The sequence below is a fragment of the Danio rerio genome, chromosome 11 (assembly GCF_052040795.2).
Source record: "Danio rerio strain M-AB ecotype USA chromosome 11, GRCz13ab, whole genome shotgun sequence".
Classification (NCBI taxonomy): domain Eukaryota; kingdom Metazoa; phylum Chordata; class Actinopteri; order Cypriniformes; family Danionidae; genus Danio; species Danio rerio.
In genome coordinates, this window is record NC_141031.1 from 45500001 (window position 1) to 45520072 (window position 20072).

A 20072-nucleotide genomic window follows, 5' to 3' on the forward strand; every position below is an offset into this window, starting at 1 on the left:
TCTCTAGAATGTGTCTGTAAAGTTTCAGCTCAAAACACCCATCAGATTTTTCGTTATACCTTTTACAAGATGCTGTTTTATACATATTTCCACCAGGGGGTGGTTTTGTCGTACTGCGCCTTTAAGGCGAGTCCTCCCCCCTACTGTTTCTACGTGCCTTCCTGCGTGCTTTAATCTCCTCCCTCGGCTGCGTCAGACAACAGACAGACTTAAAGGAAGAAGGTCTCACGTAGCGTTTGTGAGAAATACTACAGTAAGAACTTTACTAATCAGTATTTGTTGTGAAGTTGCATTGATGAGTCACACGCAATATCGTTTCAAAGTTCACGCCCACACACACACACACACAGATACACACGCACACCGCAGCTGACACTCACACAGACAGGCAGACAAAGCGCGCTTAGCTTTGCACTGTTTGTGCACTCAAATGTGACAGGATACAGGCTAATCTCCACTGCTGTGTGGATATCTGTTATGCTAATGTACAATATAAACCTGATTTAACGTCTGCAAACCGGGATTGAAGCGTCTTCCGTTAAAATTGTTCTGACACACGGCTGTGCTGATGAAGTAAAGCTGAAGTGAATCGCTGTAATTAATTACACATGTGCACTGGTTTAAAACACTTTAAACATGTGAAACTCACTCTTAATCACATTTGATGATGATTGCTGATCCTAGCGAACTGAACAGACCTTTTATTCCCGGTTGCTTTGCGTATGTCTGGTCTTGTTGACATATACACGTGACTACCGGGACATGTTAATGCGCGCAGCTGTCAATCAATTCGGTGGGCGGGGGGACCGCACTCCTACGTAAGGTTGCAGTCGGTCTGAAAACCGCTCCAATTGGTCCACCGTTTTTATGTTGTTAAATTGAAAAAAAAAGGACTGTGTGTGTTTATATCACCCCAATATGACGGTCTATATACTATATATATATATATATATATTTATATATATATATATATATATATATACACATGTCTGTCCAAATAGCTTGAAAAGTAGATTTTTCACCATAGGTGCCCTTTAAACAAGTGGCAAAAGGAATGGGATGCATTAGAAAATAAAAAAATTACAAGAAATCCAACCTGAAATCTACATGATCATTTCTTGGCTGTTTTAATTTGGCTTGAAATGCTCACAGACCTTAACAAATGCACATGATAAACATGTTGGTTTACTCTAGTCAAGTTTTTTAGTGTATCCCCAAATCAAGTATGATTTTAAATGGAAAATCACTACTGGACATTGCAGATCCTGCGATGTGGCTATTGCCGATGGGCACATTGCGATATCGATGCTGAAAATATGTATTGTGCAGCCATGGTTCACACAAATTAATATGTTGGGGAAAATATTAAATACCATTTTATTAGACATGAAAAATTCAGGGAAACATGAAAAATATTAAATTTAGTTGAAATTTTGTAGTTTATAAATTTATTTTTGCAATAACTTGATTGAATTTAAATGTGTCATCTTTATTCCTAAAGATGTTAGACAAACTCTAATTTTAACTGATATAACTGTTTATTTAATAAAACTGTTTTGTTTAAATGCACTAGAATTAATTTCTACATCCACTGAGAAATCAATAAAAATATACATTTTCAAAAGAGGGTGTACTTATTTATGCTGACCACTGTATGTTAAGGAAGAGTAAATTTTGCTCTTTAGTATAAATACTCAAGTGATTTTATTTACAAAGTTAATTTGCAAAAAATAAAAAAGCAAAATGAGCGTTTTCTAAAAAAATCCAGTTTTAGGAATTTTCATGAATCAAATATTTTTGTTTGCAATTGAACTTTTCAATGTAAAAATAAATACAGGGTTTCTGCAAGTCAAATTTAAGACTTTTAAACACCCTTTTAGGACCATTATAAATACAATTTTAGACTAAAACAGGGCTAAACACTAATGATTATTTCTAATGGCCTGGTTGGACCAATGGAAATGTATTTATTTTTTATTGCTTGCCACAAAAAAATCTAATATAATTATTTCTTAGCGACATACTTTGCGTCAAAACAAGAAAACTGTAGTTTATATATATATAAACCATTGTTAAAAGTATATTTATTGTGGAGGCAATTACATAAATAATCAAAAATATATATTTGTTGGCTTTTGGTCCAAATTGATTGAGTAAAACTTCTATTCAACCGAATGCGTTTCTCTTACAAAAAACTTTAGTTTCATGCCTGCTTATAAAAATGATGTCTACTCCCCCTTTTATAGAGATAACATAAAGGATATAATGCTCTGTTATTATCATATATACACATATATATATATATATATATATATATATATATATATATATATATATATATATATATATATATATATATATATATATAAAGGTTTTATTGAGATGAGTTGTTGGTGATTGGATGGATATCAGCCCAATTGGGTAGCTTTAAATAAATATATTTTTTAAATGATTTAAGACCTACAGCACAAGATTTTAGTGAATTTAAGATTTTTAAAGACCTAAAATTGTTTTTTGTTATTAATTTAAGACATCTGTAAGACCCTGCAAACACCCTGTAAAAATTGGTATCTGAAAATTACTATTACTTGTTAAAAACACTAGTTTTTATAAATAAACTCTTCATACAATGAAATAATTATTAATCTAATTACAATTTTATTATTACTTTTGTGAAAATGTTAAAAACGGTGAAATGAAATTCCATGTTTTTCTGTGTACACGATAATTGCCAAAATGAAGCTACATATTTATTCTGTCCTGGGCTTATTAAAATTATATCGAAGGTTTAGTGATTGTAATAAGTTAATGTATTAAAACATTTTAAAAATGTATTGCTTGCAATTACTTAAAACCTGATTTGAAGGATACTTACAAATATTTTGGGTCTTAAAATTAGTATTTTTATGATTCTTAATATGCGATTAGATTTTAGTGAGTGTCTTTTGTATGTTGCTGTTTTGTGTAAAGAAAAAAATCAAGTGGGACACATTGTAAAGTGGTGGAACGATTTAAGCTGTAATACTGTTTTATGCTTTTATTGTTTTGATTTTTGTCTTTGACCAAACGCAAACCACCATATCATTTGAAAAGTTGAAAGAAAAAGTGTTACAAATTCAGCAAAGAATTGAATAATTTAAACATGGTGAATGCAGCTTTTAATATGTGCAGTAGATGCATTTGTTAAATTGTTTAATGTGATTAAATATTGCATTACACAAGCAAGAATAAATTTATATGACACAAATGCAATACTGGAATAAAAATCTGATTTAATATTGTGGTTAATCGCTGTCAGTCGTCCACTTGAGGTCACACACCAGTGCGATGTGATCAGACGGGTGCGAGATGCTTGGCAGCGCCACACAGTTGCTCACCTCCTCCAGACTGGGCAGAGGAATGACCTGCTCCACCTGCAGCGTCCGCGGCTCCACAAAAATATAATCCAGACACCCCTGAAATCCTCCTACGAAGTTGGTGAAGTCCGGGACTCCACATGCGCTGGACAGCTGGAACGGGTTGGTCAGTCCAAGTCGGATCTGCTCTTCTGGACCCCCGGAGCCCCAGTCCTCATGATCCTCCGGGATGCAGCCCTGACTGAGCAGCTGGAAGAGGCCGGAGGACGGAGTGCTGTTAAAATCACCCGAAAATATGAGTCTGGCGCCGGGATGCTTCTCTGTCACCACCTGCTTCATGTGTTCCAGAGCCACTGCTATCTGGACCAGACGAACGTTTCCTCCTGATCACATTAGAGAATGTATGTTATTTTATATATAAATAGCTGTTTTTGACTTCCTTAATTCGACTAAAGTCATAATTGAACTAAGCAGAAATCAGATTTTAGGGCCGATTTTAGTGGCCGTATTGAAGTGCAGTACAGACATGTGAACACCGCAATCAAACTATTACCATAGTGTAGGATTTTTCGCCGCAGATTAATCTATACACACACACACTGCTGTCAGTAGCTATGTTTCCATCCAAAAATGCGAGTAAACTTTATGCGCAAAACTGGATTATCGCATAAAAGTTGTGCGAATGAAGCAGCGTTTCCATCCAACGAGTCAAAGCGAACAAAATCGTCACTTCCTGATTAACTGGCGCCAAAAATCAACAGTAAAAACTGCATTTGCTGCAGTAGGAGAAGCTGCATCAATCTTTTCTAAATGAATGCGCCTCAGAAGACAATCCTGACATGCAGTGAGCGCGCAGTGGCGTTTGAAGGTGTCAGACGCGGAGCACAGGCGCTCTTGATTCTGGAGGTCATTAATAATATAATAACACTAATACTGAAATGGTAAGGCGTTTTATAATGACCAAAACAACATTTCAGATGTTTTATAATGTGCTCAGCTTGACGTTTTGTCCATTCATACACATTTCAAGCATCACATGATCTCTTTTAACAAAATCACATGACCTTTTTTAATGCGCATGCTGGAGTTTGTGCGGTAAAAGTGTTTCCATCGCAGTTTATGCGCATCTTTTCTTATCGAATAAAAAGTTTATCCTACGCAGTTAGGCGCATACGTTTTTTATGCGCATTTTCAAGATTTATGCACATCATGGCGTTTCCGTCAACTGGTTTTATTTATGCGCATTTGCAAAAATATTTGCATAAAATAGGTGGATGGAAACATAACTAGTGTCCAAGTCAGTAAAGGAACACAGACAACTGCATCGCGTATGGGAGTTTTTTTTTTCCCATACTGCGTGCGATATCAAATTCCATTAAAGGGTCACGAAACACTAAAACACATGTTTTGAGCTGGTGACAGTCGTATATGTGTCCCACACTGCTAAAAACACTATTAGGACACCTATATCTCACTAATAAGTGAAAATTGGTTGTTTTTGCGTTATTTCAAGCAAATTCGTACTTCCGGTTTGAAACGAATTTTTGAAGCTGCGTCACGGTCATGACATAATAGCGTGTATTCCAGCGTGTAGTCTGAACGTCTGTACCAAGGTGTCCCGTATTACGTCTCTGAGAGTGCTGCATTCATTCATGAGTATGGCTTGGTTTAAACCAATCAGCGCGCTCTATTGTGTATGCGCTGCAACTTCATTAATATGCATGCTAGCTTTCTTAGACTGTACCTGAAACGGTGTTCAGACGGCAGAGAGACAACACACGTGTTGCCAAAAGTTGTGGGAAATGAATAAGAATTGTTTGGAGATACGGGTCGCCAGATTTGCTTTCGTAATGTGAAGGTTTTGTTTTCCTTTTCTCTCTATGTGAGCACTGCTAGACTCACGCGCGGATCCGTAGACGCGACATGCGGCAGAAATGCATTTGTTAGGAACATTTTTTTACTCGAGAGCATTTCTCTTCTATGGTGAGATCCGGATTTGCTGCTCGTCTCCTTTAAAAAAAGACGCAGCTCCAGTTATTGTTGATTGTCCTGTCTACAGATTCGGTAAGTGTGTGCAATCAGTGCCCTTTCTTCGTTCATTCAGATGGCAAAGTTATAGTTGGTATGGTCAGCAGTACTCTTTCAGTGTTTACAGACAAACCTTAGTCAAAATTATTTCTAAATTACTTAGGGCCTACTCACACTATGCCATCCGTACCATGCCCAGGCCCGTTTCCCAGATCGTTTGAGAAGTGTGAGTGCGCTGAATCGGGCTTAAGCACGGTTCACTTGGCCGGCCCTGGCCCAGTAGGAAGAGGTGTGCCTGAGCGCGGTTCACTTGGGCTTTGGCGCGGTACGCTTGTGTGTGAGTGCAAAACGCACCAAAGCCCGAAACTGAAAGCGAGACGTGACTTTTAAGGGGCTGTTTCATATGGATTACATATGGGTACAAGCGCTTTGGCCCGGTTCGAGGCAACTGTACCTAGTGTGAGTACGGCCTTAGTTTACAGTACCTTAATATCACTACAATATTGAAAGATCTGCTGTAAATGCTGCTTGCTGTGTGTAAACACGTGAACATTGTAAGCAAACTTTTGCCGACCATCGTGTTGAATTTTCGCCGCAAATTGTGACAGGATAGTCTACACACACGGCTTTCAGACCTCCTGAGTTACAGAGAAATGCAGAGGCTTTTTTTCCTCTTATACGACATGCGGTATCAAACATCCCACTGTCATTAAACACACTGTCTCCCCTGCATGTGTGTTTGTTTGTACTCGGTCAGAAGCGCGCGCCCAAATGGCAACTCCCATTTTTATTCAAACCCTGCCCATTTTTCCTCCCCCGACACTCCCACCCAAACAAAGCCAGACACGCCCACTTTCCTGACTCTTTCCAAACTAGAGGTGTGAAAACATCCTGCTGAAACGGGGGGTTTCATGGCCCTTTAAAACAACACTCTTCCAGCAGGTCATACTCGGATCCAATACCTCAGTTTGTCAGGGGGGGGGGGCATGCATGAAATGTTCCTGAGTGAAAGTGAAACTGTCTCTCAAGTCGACAAATTAAAAATGAAACACCCGAAATTACATGAAACTTAGGAGGAAATTTGTATGACTCAATGATGTTAGTTGATCTTTGTGCTATAACATGTAAAATGGGATCATGAAAGGAACATTCACAAAGCAACTCATGTAAAAACTTAATCAGATTAAGAAATTATTTGATTACTGATGTCCATGTAAACCTAGTCATTAATAAAAAGGATTCAAGAGTAATAATAAAAACATGAATTATTTTAATTTGATTTAAAAAGAATAAAATAAAAGGTATCAAAATTGAGACTGGCATGTTAGAACATCTTAATGGAAAAATGACTTGAAGACAAAATTAAGCAGTAATTACAAATTGTCTTATTTGCATTTGCCACAGTGTTTAGCCTTGAAAAAGTGACTTTTATTAATGTTTGTAATAGTCTGCAGTGCTGTATTGTCTGGTTTGGTGTTGTATATTATGCTACAAACACCTTATAATAAACTGCCAGTCCATTTTACAGACTTAATTTTCTATAGATATTATACATTATATTATTTCACAATACTAAAATGTCAGTAAAAGTCACTTTGTTAAATGGCTAATGCAATTCACAAATGTAAGTTAACAGAAAACACTTGTGAATTACAAAATACAGGAACTGTTAATTTGTTTATATAAATGTATGCATTTACAGTACAATACTAAATTATTCACCCACTCATTATGCACTTCAAGCTCAATACTAGTATTTTGCAGAATAACTAGTCAAATAATATGTGCTGTCATCATGGCAACGACAAAATCAGTTGCTTTAACCATTCTGTTTAAATATGTATTACAAAATTTTCAAAGTTAAACAGAACTTGGGAAATATTAGGAAATGTTATTAAGTTTTAAATGAGGGCTATATATTTTATTGCCTTTAACTGTGGAAAACCCTTTTATTCAAAGAGCAGGTACCTTCAGGGCGCCAGTACAGGTGTGTGTTTCCTACACATAATATCCTTGACGGGTCACACAACGACTGTAAGACGGTCACCTGAGGAATTGGGGAATGCATTTTTGTTAGTTTTGCATAGAGACATCATTGCTTAAAGTGGTTTTTAACAAAGAGCTTTTTGATACAAAAGATACAAAAGAGAATGAATGCAAGCGTAAAAATAATACAACTAAAATAAAATATTAAATTAAATAATTTATTTTTTTTTATAAAAAAAAAAGGAATCAAGAATGAGACTAAAACATTTTAATGGAAAATGACATGAAGACAAAAATAAGCCATAATTAGTCTTTGTTTGCATTCGAGAAAAAATTATCAAAGAAATACATGAAAAAAACAAAACAAATTGAGTACAAATGCTAAATAAAATGCATTAAAATATTTAAAAAAAATATGACATATATATATATATATATATATATATATATATATATATATATATATATATATATATATATATATATATATATATATATATATATGAGCAATTCCGTGCAAATGTCAACCTTGCCATGAAAAAAAATTAAGTTTTCACCAAAATACGGAAACCATTTCAGGGTTTTTTGTGTAAGCAACTATTTTACAGTACTTTAAAAATACTCAAAAATGCATCTGTCAATGTTTTCAAACTATTCTATTTGATTTACCAAAGTCACACAAATGGTAATTTCACATGAGTCACATCCATAACAGAGAGATGTCACATCCATAACGACACTTTTTCCTTAGAAATGTGAAAATATTAAATTAAATAAAATAAATCATTTTTGTTTTATAGAGAGCCGACTCTAATCCTTTTGATTAGCATTATTTCTTTTGGGTTGTGCAGTTTAATTCACATAATTTCTACGAAGTGTGTTGTATACTGTAAACTCAGACTTTGTTTGTCACATCCATAACGCATGCTTATTTTCCTCATTTAAAGTGCAAAACACGTTTACAGATTGATATTTTTCTGCTCCCATAACTCTGTGGCTAGTTGCTCTAGAAAATATAATCAAATTTTTCAATATAATGTTAACATATACTTTCTCTGTCAATTTATGTGTTGAGTTTTTACTGCAAATGTCACATCCATAACGCTGGAATTGCTCATATATATATATATATATATATATATATATATATATATATATTTTTTTTTTTTTTTTTTTTTTGCTGGACAGCTGCTGAACTATTGAGAACTCAACTTTTCCATCTACAGCATTAATTACATTTTAAAATATGTTCTTTAAAACAGATGCCAAAACTAGCGCCCACGGTAACCTTTGATTTGGCTCTCGATCCCATCCGAGAAGAAAAAGTGAAATGATGAGGAATTTTCAGGGGAATGCCTTTAACAGAGACTGTCATTTCTAATTTAACACAACTTTTGTTTTTTAACTGTTGACATGCAAAAAAACAAACTGAAATTAAATATTTTAACTTTATGAATAAATCTGATTTTTTTTAAAAAATTCAATAAAATACAATCACTTGATGGATAACAGACATTACAGAAGACATCAGCAAGTGAATCAAGGCAAAGTGTAGTTTTTAGTGTTATAAATGGGATTGTTCATGTTTTTTATTGTAAGATGTTCATTATAAAATAAACAAAAATGTACAATAATTAATACAATTAAAGTATTTTAAATTGAATAAATTATAGTATTGATTAAATTATATGATGAATAAAAATAATAATAAATTAGGAAATTACATTGACAACTTTACAATTTCATATATTAACCTCCAGCACATTCCCCTCAATCAAGTTTAGTTTTTGGCCCTTCATAAAAAAAAAGTTTGGACACCCCTGCTTTAAATCATAATTATTTCAGTGATGATATAATACATTTAAATATAAAAGCTTAAAATAAAATTAAATGAAAATAAAATTAATTAACTGCCTTCAATTCTGTGCAAAATACCTGCAAAGTCGTCGACCTCTTTTCAATTTTCTCCTTCAAGCTGGGACTGCAGGACACTTTTTCCCACAGCTGCCGATGTATAGGATCCGTGGTCAAAGCCTCGCTCAACATAACATCATACTGCTCCACCAGCTTCAGCTTAGACCTCCTAAAATACGTGGCCAGCCCTTCATGCTGCTTCTCCTTAATCCTAAAAACGCCATCTAACCCAAACGCATCCAAAGCAGGACATAAAAGGTCTACAAACACACATTTATCCACCTCCTGAAGGCAAATAATGTCAGCGTTATACCCTGAAAGCTCCTTCTTGATCAGATTCTGCCTATAGTCCATTTGTAGAGCATAGGGCGCACAATAAGGGTACAACACTGTTTTAGAAAGATCCGTTTGAGCGTAAACGTCCGCTAGGATGTTATAAGACACAACCCTTAATGAACCCTCATCAGTGAGCTTCTGTGTGTAAATGTGCCTGTTATCAAATGTGCAAATCCCCGGACCGGCTTCTACAGCGCTGGAAGACACCAGTTTTTTGGGTTCGCCAATTTTAGAGCCGTCCCCCGGCGTGCATTTCAACATCAGCCTTAACCCAATGTCTAAATTCGATGGCGTAAACACACGCTCAGATCCAGCTTCTCTCCAGCATTCTGCATCTCCTGTAATATATGCACTAGCCGAGCTTTCTTTAAACCAGCTGAACTCGCAGTCCTTCAGATCTCCAAATTCAATCTCTATTTTCGGACACACAGGAAATCCGGCCATTAGTGAAGACGGCAGCTCGCATTGAGTGAATGTTGGAGGATTCCTCTCCACTTTATACTGTAGGTCGCCCACTTGCAGCACTGCTCCATCTTCCCAGGCATCCGAATTGAGAGTTTCTGGTGAAACTGGTTGTCCGTTCACACTTAGACTGGTTTCTGGTTTGTCTGCTTCTTGGCTCTCGGGTTTTTCTTTGCTTGGTTTGTGTTTTTTGGATTTGCTGTGGGATTTAATCAGTGTAGTTAGTAACTTAGAATTATCCATGACCTTAAATATCTTGCAAACAAAAGAAGATATTTTGAAGAATGTTGGCACCCATTGACTTTCATAGAAGTGAAAAAAGAACTATGGAGTTAAATTTGTGCCAGCAATCTTTAAAATGTCTTCTTTTGTGTTCAGCAGATGAAAACGCCTCTATAATAATCCAATAAGGTAATTTTCATTTGTGTGTGAATGATCCCTTTAATAATATTGTGATAGCAAAAAATTTATTGTTGGTTCAAATTCACGAAAATATTCAAGTGATATCTTGTAAAATGTCTCTTTTTTTATTATAATAACCATTGGAATCGCAAAATTGCTGGATTTGCGTTGGGATTTAATCAGTAAAGTTATGAAGGGTAAAGAGATACTTGATTAAATTAATTTTCCACGGAAACAAACAGTTAAATAATGAAGGCATAGTTCACCCAAAACTAAAACTTCTGTCATCACTTATTCATCCTCAAAACATTTATGAGTTTCTTTCTTCTTTCACAAAAGACAATATTTTGAAGATTGCTGTCACAAATTGAATTCCGTAGTATTTTTTTCTACTATGAAAGTCAATGGGTGCCAACATTCTTTAAAATATCTTTTTGTGTGTTCAGCAGAAGAAAGAAGGTTATAAAGGTTTATAACCACATGAGAGTAAATAATTAGGTAATTTTCATTTTTGTGTGGACTATTCCTTTAGTACTATTGTATATGAAAGAAATCATTGTCAACAGGGATTTTATTTAAAATAAGGGGCATTTTTTATTATATATTTGCTAATGACAAATTTCAAAAAAATTCTCATTTATTATTAGCTGAAATTGTTTGGAGGACAAAACCTGCAAAAACAATAAATATATAAATAAATATACAAATAAATAAGTAAATAAATTAATAAATTCCAGCATGAATAAAACAACAAATAAACAAATATGTAAACAAAAATAAATAAATTTATAAATAAAATTCACAAATTCCTGCATAAAAAATATAAATAATTATTAGTGTGGGCAGGTAAATAATTAAATTAATTACACGAATGTTGGGGGAATAAGAAAATGCTAAACTGAAAGTTTATTTCGTCTCTCCTTTCAAGCGTTTATTCGTTATTGAATGGAGTTGCTATTTACATTTTCACAGGTCACATGCTAACAAGTGGCTGTCTACAATTATCAGACGTTGGTCTTTATGGCATCATTGGTAGATCCTTGGAAAAATTTTACTTTTTTTTTTTTTGACTGGTTTCTGATGATTGACTTCCATAGTATTTGCTTTTGCTCCTACGGAAGTCAATTTTTTTTTTTTAAGATCTTCCTTTGTGTTTAATAGAAGTAAGAAACTCAAATCTTTGGAATCAACTAAATAGTGAGCAAATGTACATTTTCGGGTGAACTAACCCTTTATTGTGTAAATATATTTCATTCTGCGAAATACATTACTTAGTTTTCATTCATAATAATTTGAAGAGTGATTTAAATACATTTGTAACCATGTAATTAGTAATAAATTGAGGAGAGGTAAAGTTGGTTTTTATATAGGGATTCCTTTATAATATAATTTAAAGTATTATTTGCAAATTCTAAATAGTGAAATCACATTAGCTGCCAATGACTGTCAAACATTGTTCATAGTCAATAAAATAGTGCTAAATGTTGTTTTGAAGTCAAACTTAAACGTGATTTCATACCGAATATTCAAAGTACCATGGTAATCTTATCACAAACAGTCACTGAACGAATGTGTGAATATAAAACCAGCTTTACCTCAATATAATCCATGCTGTTTTGCTATATGTACGCGTTGTTTTGAGAAATGCACCTACTGTTTTGCACATTTCAATTCTGAGATTGTAAGTTAAATACATATATAATGATGTAACTAGTAATAAATAGCTTGTTTAACTCACCCAGCAGTGGTCTTGACGCTGTTGTTGGCTATTCTGTCCAGCAGCTTTCCCAGAGGTTCAGTTTTGTCCCTCAGCATGTGTTTATTACTGCCGTTCAGACTGAATGAAATGGTCAGTTTGGACTCGGACTCCACACACCGCACTACACATCTCTCCATACTCATCTTAAACCCCGTCGTGAACAGATTTCTGCGGGGTGGGATTAAAGACGGAGGAATAAACCGAAAAAAGAAAGACCTAGTTGAGAATGACAGCCGACTCCACATGAGGAACTCGTGAATGAGAAACTACCAGCGGCTTCCGCGATCGAGAAACGGCGGTATTATTAGGAACACTAGATTCGACAGTTTAATTACAGTGACGGGTTTAGGATTAAATCGCGGTTCTTGTTTTTTTTTTTTTTTTTGTTTTATCACCATTAAATCCATTTGTCAATTATAAATATCTATTTGTAAATTAGTACGACGCGCTTTATCGTCAAAAAGATTTGCAGCGAAAACTTCGATCTCAATGCGTATGTAACTGCGATTCAGAGAACTAGATTCGACATATTTAGGAATTATTCATTCATTAATTTTCTTGTCGGCTTAGTCCCTTTATTAATCCGGGGTCGCCACAGCGGAATGAACCGCCAACCTATCCAGCAAGTTTTTTACGCAGCGGATGACCTTCCAGCCGCAACCCATCTCTGGGAAAATGTAGGAATTATCATTTTAATATTTAAATATAAGAAAATTACTACACATATTCTAATCGTATGTTATGAAAAGAAGCAAACATCTAACAGATTAATAATATTATTTAAATGTTAGTAATATTTTAAAAAAATTACTAATATTATTTAAAAATTAATACAAAAAGAAAATATATAATATAGAAATATAATATCAAATAAATAAAGTAGCTCTAAAATAAAAAAAAAATATTTAAAATAATTGTAGTATTAAGCATTATTTTAGACAAAAGCCATGATCTCAAAGTGACTTTTAATCTCATAGCACTAAATGGCAGTCAATAAATAGTTGGCTCTCTCTGGAAATAGTATTTATCTGTTATGAGTAATTACTAATAAATCACATTAAAGTATATTAAATTCTTTCTTATTGTAACCAACCATTTAGTCATTTGCTTATTACTGCACTGTAAAACATATCAGTAAATTAGCAGTTTTCTGTAGTTTGTTATTTGTGTTTCCCCCATTTATTTCTGCTTTTGAATTGCATGATCTTTCCTCCAACAACTTTTGACATGGAAAAGTTTTTTAAAAGTGAACATTTTTAATAGTGTAGTGTTTCTCAACTGGTGGGTTGCGGAGTGTGTGGTAAAAAAAAACAACAACAATAGTTACATTTTTACTTATTTAGCTTATACCGGAGTTTTAATTTGAAATACGTGTGCGACAACCCTACCGTTTGACATGTAAAATTTCATTTAATTATTGCAAAAAATATGTCGAAGCTCAACCCCGAATATGTAAAGGATATATATATAATGACGACAAAAAAGACTTAAAGCCTCAGTGTATGTAGTGATATGTAGTAAGGTGCTCTCATAAGAGAGCATGAAACCTTCTAAATTAAAACAACATTGTTCACACTTTACAATAAGGTTCATTAGTTAATGTTAATTAATGAATTTACTAACATGAACAATGAACAATACATTTACTACTGTAATTGTTCATGTTAGTTAACGTTAGTTAATGAAAATACAGTAGTTCATTGTTAGTTCATGTTAACTCATGTTGCATTAACTAATGTTAACAAGCACGGACTTGGATGTTAATAATGCATTAGTAAATGTTCAATTATGATTAATAAATGCTGTACATGTGTTGTTCATGTTAGTAAATGCATTAACTAATGAACCTTATTGTAAAGTGTTACCACAACATTTAGTAACCAGAAAACATGCTTTATAAACAGTTTATTATTAACAGTATTTGTCGTTTTTACTTTGTAATATTTCTATAATTTGATCCATTTTGTTAAATGACAGCAAAATAGTGTTTATTTGTAAGTCTCGGTAAATGTCTTATGATGTATCTGTCACTACTTGTGCATGTTAACAAGTAAATACAAATTATTATAGTTCCTAAAAATTTGGGTCGCGGCTTGATGACCATGTAAAACTGTGGGTCCCATGGCCAAACCAGTTGAGAACCCCTGGTGTAAAGTGCTGTATTGTCTGGGTTGGTGTTGTATATTACGCTACAAAATCCTTGTAATAAACCACCAGCACATTTTCTGTTATTTTACAGACTTATTTCTCTGTTTATTATTATTAGTGGTGTAAAGTAACCAATTACAAATATTCAAATTACAGTAACTGAGTAGTTTATCTCAGGAGTTGTAATGTACTAAGTAGTTTTATAAATGTGTACTTTTACTTTCCCTTGAGTACATGTTAGTGCTGTATTGGTACTTTTATTCCACTACTTTCCTTCAACCTGCAGACATTACTTTGTTTCTTTCTTGCCCATTCAATTCAACTCCCCTTTATTTGTATAGCGCTTTTACAATGTAGATTGTGTCAAAGCAGCTTCACATAAATGGTCATAGTAGCTGGATCAGGGTAGTTCAGTTTTTAGTGTTTAAGTTCAGTTCAGTTCAGCTCAGTTCAGTGTGGTTTAAAATCATTACTGAGAGTCCAAACACTGAAGAGCAAATTCATCGTGATTCATTGGGACCTACGATGATAGGCTAAAGTCTTCAATTCCTGTTCAAATCGCACATAGAAATTAAATCGCATCAACCACAAGACATGGCCGCTTTATAAATGGAGCAAACCTTTTGGAAGCATTCAAAAATGTTCATGGAGATGTCCGAAATCTTTACATGCAAAGATCCAGAGACTGTTTGGACTGCATATCACTGATGAGAAAGTGAAGGACGTCGACCGGATGATGACTGAAATAACCAAACGACCTTATACAATCACTAAATGGAACGAAAGAAGAATTTTAAAAAGGGCCAAATGAAAGAAGGACCAAACAAGGGATGGAAGCAAGGACCATACTAATGAAGGAAGGAAGGGCCAAATAAATAAAGGAAGGATTCAAGGAAGGACTGAACAAAAGAATGAATGAAGGAATGAAGTAAGGAAGAAAGGAACGAACAAAGGACCTAATGAAGGAAGGAACAAAAAATGAGTGAACGAATGAAGGGAGGAACAATTGAAGGAACAAATAAATGAAGGAATGGGCGAGGCAGTGGCGCAGTAGGTAGTGCTGTCGCCTCACAGCAAGAAGGTCGCTGGTTCGAACCTCGGCTCAGTTGGTGTCTCTGTGTGGAGTTTGCATGTTCTCCCTGCCTTCGTGTGGGTTTCCTCCTGGTGCTCCGGTTTCCCCCACAGTCCAAAGACATGCGGTACAGGTGAATCGGGTAGGCTAAATTGTCCGTAGTGTATGAGTGTGTGTGTGTGTGGATGTTTCCCAGAGATGGGTTGTGGCTGGAAGGGCATTCGCTGCGTAAAAACTTGCTGGATAAGTTGGCAGTTCATTCCGCTGTGGCGATTAATAATTAATAAATTAATAAAGGGACTAAGCCGACAAGAAAAAAAATGAATGAATGAAGGAATGACAGAATGAATAAACAATGGAAGGAAGGAACGAATATAGAAAGATAACTGAATGCACTACAGAAGTCACGTTTACACAGCCCTGCACAAACTGCATAATGCATCAGCTTTTTACAGAGTAATACTCACTACTCACTACTCTTGAGTACTTTTAAAAGGGCGACTTTTTACTCATACTTTAAGTAATATTTACAACAGATACCTTTACTCTACTTGCACTACATTTTTGGGCAAGTAATGGTACTTTTACTTGAGTACAGGCCCGGATTGGCTAATCGGGAGGACCGGGAGAATTCCCGGTGGGCCGGTCCGTTTTTTGGCCGCGAGGGCCAGTGTCCCTAGCTCCAGAATCTGCTGCTCTCAGCAATCACACTTTTTAAATTTATTTATTTACTTGACCACAGACTTTTTATTCATTATTATACCGCAACTCTTCTCTTTTGATCTATTTTAATGATGATTAATGATGATTTTAATGATGATGCACGTTAGGTTAAGACGCTGTGGACCCGTGTTCGATCCTCGTTAGAGTAATTTAGTGTTTTCAATTTTATTGTTAAGACATATAATACTGTTAGGATTGTTGAACATTTGAAGTTCTAAAGCAGCTGTTTTCTCAAAAAAAAAAAAAAAAAAGACGTGATAGTGTCATTAGAAACTGATTTGGAAATATTTATTTATTTACTTATTTTAATATAGTCAGTCGTGAACTGAGGTGGGCCGGTCTGAGGCTTGAAACTCCAGAGCTGAAAAGGTGTCCCACTCCGGCCCTGCTTGAGTATGATTTTTCAGTACTTATTCCACCACTGTTATATACATTATACTATCTTAAACTACTAAAATGTCAGTAAAAATCACTTTGCTAAACTGCAGAGTTGAATTTTCAACATCAATATTGGACAGAGCAGAGGTAAACATCCCACAATGCAATTCACCACCGTAAGTAAACGGAAAACACAAAATACAGAAACTGTTCATCAACAGACAGGATTGACAGTGTGCTCCACATGAAACAATACGAAAGACACATGTGCTGCTGGTTTTATTGAACTCAACCGAGGACAATAATAATAATAATCATCATCAAACATTAATACATCATCATAGCCCATTGCACACCTCTCCATTTTATTCCGCTGAACAAAGTTAAGCTATTAATAGGCTCCCAAATACATTGTGTACATGAAAAAGTAAAACATACTTTCCCTTATTTATTAGCACATTATGATTATTATCAATATACAGTACATGGTACAAAGCAAACCATCGGATTATTCTGTTTCTGGAAAAGTCTCTAGCCACTGGCATGCTGCATGTTCACTACACAACAAACGTCATGTCGCTTCCACTGCTGTTTTTGCTTTAAAGGAGACCTATTACGCCTCATTTACAAGATGTCAAATAAGTCTCTGACGTCCTTAGAGTGTGTATGTCTTAAAATACCACACGAATAATGTTTTAGAACTCTCTGAAGCTGACCCTTTTGGGTTTTGATCCTAATTGTGCTGTTTTGGTGACTGTCGCTTTAAATGCAAATGAGATTGTGCACTTTTTAAAAGAGGGTGGAGCTACAAATGTGTCAGCATAGAGGCAGATTCAAAAACATGACTAACCTCCTATGCTAATGAGGGAGAGATGGTCACTAGTGGGCGGGGCTTCCCTCTCTGATGACACGTACAACAGGAGAATGTCAATCAAAGTGTTTCTGCAGACTGTTTACATCAACTCTAATTATAAAAAATACACTTTTATAATTAGAAGCTGGTTTTATTCACACTGTTGCACACAATCACCCCTTATAAAAGGGATTTCTGCATAATAGGTCTCCTTTAATATTTGTTGATTAAAAAAAACAAGTTAAAAAGAAGCCGCTCTTCACCACAGCCATAAAGCATACACAAAAGACTAATAAAAAAAATCATATAATAAATTACAAAAACATACGATCTACACAAAAATACCAGAACACAATAATGATAAAAATACATATTCTCAAAGTAACATTTAATAAAACTGACGTCCTCCTGGTTTTTTGTTTTTTTTTTTGCAACTCCTCAAGGAAAATTGGTTTAAAGTGGAACATTATTTGCTGGTTAAACACTGCATTTAAAACCATTACTCAGTATTGTTTCATTAGTAATGGTTAGAGTTTTGCTGGTTATCTCCAACTTGTTTTTCATCCGTTTTAATTGATCTGCAAATTAAAACTATAGTACATTTTCATAACGGTTTATTCACAGTTTGAAACTTCAAAGTCAACATGAAATTAACAATGTTTTTTCATTCATTCATTCATTTTCCTTCGGCTTAGTGTCTTTTTATCAGGGGTCGCCACAGTGGAATGAACCGGCAACTATTCCAGCATATGTTTTACACAGCGGATGCCTTTCCAATACTGGGAAACACCCATACACACACATTCACACACACACTCATACACTACGGCCAATTTAATTCATCCAATTTACCTATAGCGCATGTGTTTGGACTGTTGGGGAAACTGGAGCACCCGAAACCCACAACAACACAGGGAGAACATGCAAACTCCACACAGAAATGCCAACTGGGCGTCGGCACTAATGGTGCAGTGGTTAGTGCATAAACACATGCACTCCAGTGCTTGCGGTGACCCAAGTACGACTCCCGCCTCGAGGTCATATGCCGATCCTACCCCTCTCTCTTCTTCCCACACTTTCCTGTCAATACGCTCTAATGTCCTGTCCAACTAAAAGGTGAAAACTCTGAATAAATAATTATATAAAAAAAAGAAAAGAAATGCCAACTGATCCAGCCAGGACTCGAACCAGTAGCCTTCTTGCTGTAAAGCCACAGTGCTAATCACTGAGCCACCGTGCTGCACCCTACATTTTTTTTCATGAATGCGGATCCTGTTTCATGCACTCTGGAAGCACTTTTCCAAGATATATTTTTAATTGTGACTTTATATCTCATATTTCTGGCTTACTTTATTAAAATTTGTATTTTTTTTCTTGCAATTGCATTTACAATCAACATCACAATTATAACTTGTTTTTTAAAATGATTATGTTTCTATGCATTTCTGCCTTTCTTAATCGTAAATATTTATATTTTTTAGGTTTATTGTAGATTACGAGTTAATGTTTATCAGATTTGCAGCTTCATTTATTACATTTTTTCATTTATTAATCTGGGGTCGCCACAATGAAATGAACCGCCAACTTATCCAGCACATGTTTCACACAGCGGATGCCCTTCCAGCTGCAACCCATCTCTGGGAAATATCCACACACTCTCATTCACACTCATACACTGTGGACAATTTAGCCTACCCAATTCACCTCTACTGCATGTCTTTGGACTGTGGGGGAAACCGGAGCACCCGGAGGAAACCCACACGAACGCAGGGAGAACATGCAAACTCCACACAGAAATGCTAACTGACCCAGCCAAGGATCGAACCAGCGGCCTTCTTACTGTGAGGCAACAGCACTACCTACTGCGTCGCCCTAATTTAATACATTGGCAAATTTATTTTTATTGCAATGTTGCAATTCCTTCAACTTACTTTCCAGTTCATTCTGATTGGGTGATGTCAGGCATAGCCAAACTGAATTGTGGGTCCGTCGGTGCCGCTTCAGTGAGAGGGGTCTGGCTGCAGACTGCAAGTGCAATCTGAGCTGCATCCAATGCTTTTTAATGCGCTCACCTAACCCCACCCCTAACCCTACCCGTCACAGTGATGTCACTCACTCCTTTGAGTGAATTGTGTCTGACATTGCATCGCTGAGTGATGCAATCTCAGCTTGCATCATAAAGACTGCATCCAGATTCTATTGGCTTCAGTGGCATTATTCACTGCAGAAGTTGAGAATTTCTCAACTTTTCAAGCGCCAACGAAAGCGTCAGCCAATCAGACTGCTTTATGCAAATTCCCCAGTTCAGATTGTAGCCTATTGCGGACTTATTCAATTGGCTGATGCTGCTATGATGATCGCGTCAGCCCCAACTTCAGACACGCCCCCTGTCAAGCATTGACATTGAAGCCCTGTGGGAATTGGGCGCTAGTCTCTGATTTATCAGGGGTCACCACAGCTAAATGAACTATTCCAGCATATGTTTTACGCAGCGGATGCCCTTCCAGCTCCAACCCAGTACTGGTAAACACCCATACACTCTTTCACACACACACACACTGTCACACACTCATACACTACGGCCAATGTCATTCATTCATTTTCTATTCGGCTTAATCCCTATATTAATCATGGGTGGCCACAGCGGAATGAACC

At 35.6% G+C, this 20072-nt stretch overlaps 1 protein-coding gene across 2 annotated transcripts; it reads right to left on the minus strand.

Moving 5' to 3' along the window:
• Positions 1–2994: 2994 nt before the first annotated feature.
• pde12 (phosphodiesterase 12) lies at positions 2995–12543 on the minus strand. 2 transcript variants are annotated; one of them, XR_015502079.1, is made up of 4 exons: positions 12223–12517; positions 9306–10281; positions 5852–7431; positions 2995–5542 (listed from the first exon to the last, which is right to left on the minus strand). XR_015502079.1 is itself a non-coding variant. In NM_001045288.2 (4 exons), the coding sequence occupies exons 1-4, from the start codon at positions 12486–12488 to the stop codon at positions 3285–3287; spliced, it is 1776 nt and encodes a 591-aa protein (NP_001038753.2). In that variant the 5' UTR covers positions 12489–12543; the 3' UTR covers positions 3253–3284. The 2 variants fall into 2 exon arrangements, 1 of the variants encoding a protein (NP_001038753.2); NM_001045288.2 differs by having other exon boundaries at positions 3253–3739; positions 7353–7431; positions 12223–12543.
• Positions 12544–20072: the final 7529 nt, after the last annotated feature.

What these genes read in the sequence shown, in the direction of transcription:
- pde12 (NM_001045288.2), bottom strand. Translation starts at nt 12,488, where the DNA reads ATGTGGAGTCGGCTGTCATTCTCAACTAGGTCTTTCTTTTTTCGGTTT. An exon ending in AGCGTCAAGACCACTGCTGG is followed by an intron (nt 10,282 to 12,222) that starts GTGAGTTAAACA and finishes TAAATCCCACAG; the next exon opens with CAAATCCAAAAAACACAAAC. An exon ending in CCTGTACTGGCGCCCTGAAG is followed by an intron (nt 3,740 to 7,352) that starts GTACCTGCTCTT and finishes TAATGTGATCAG; the next exon opens with GAGGAAACGTTCGTCTGGTC.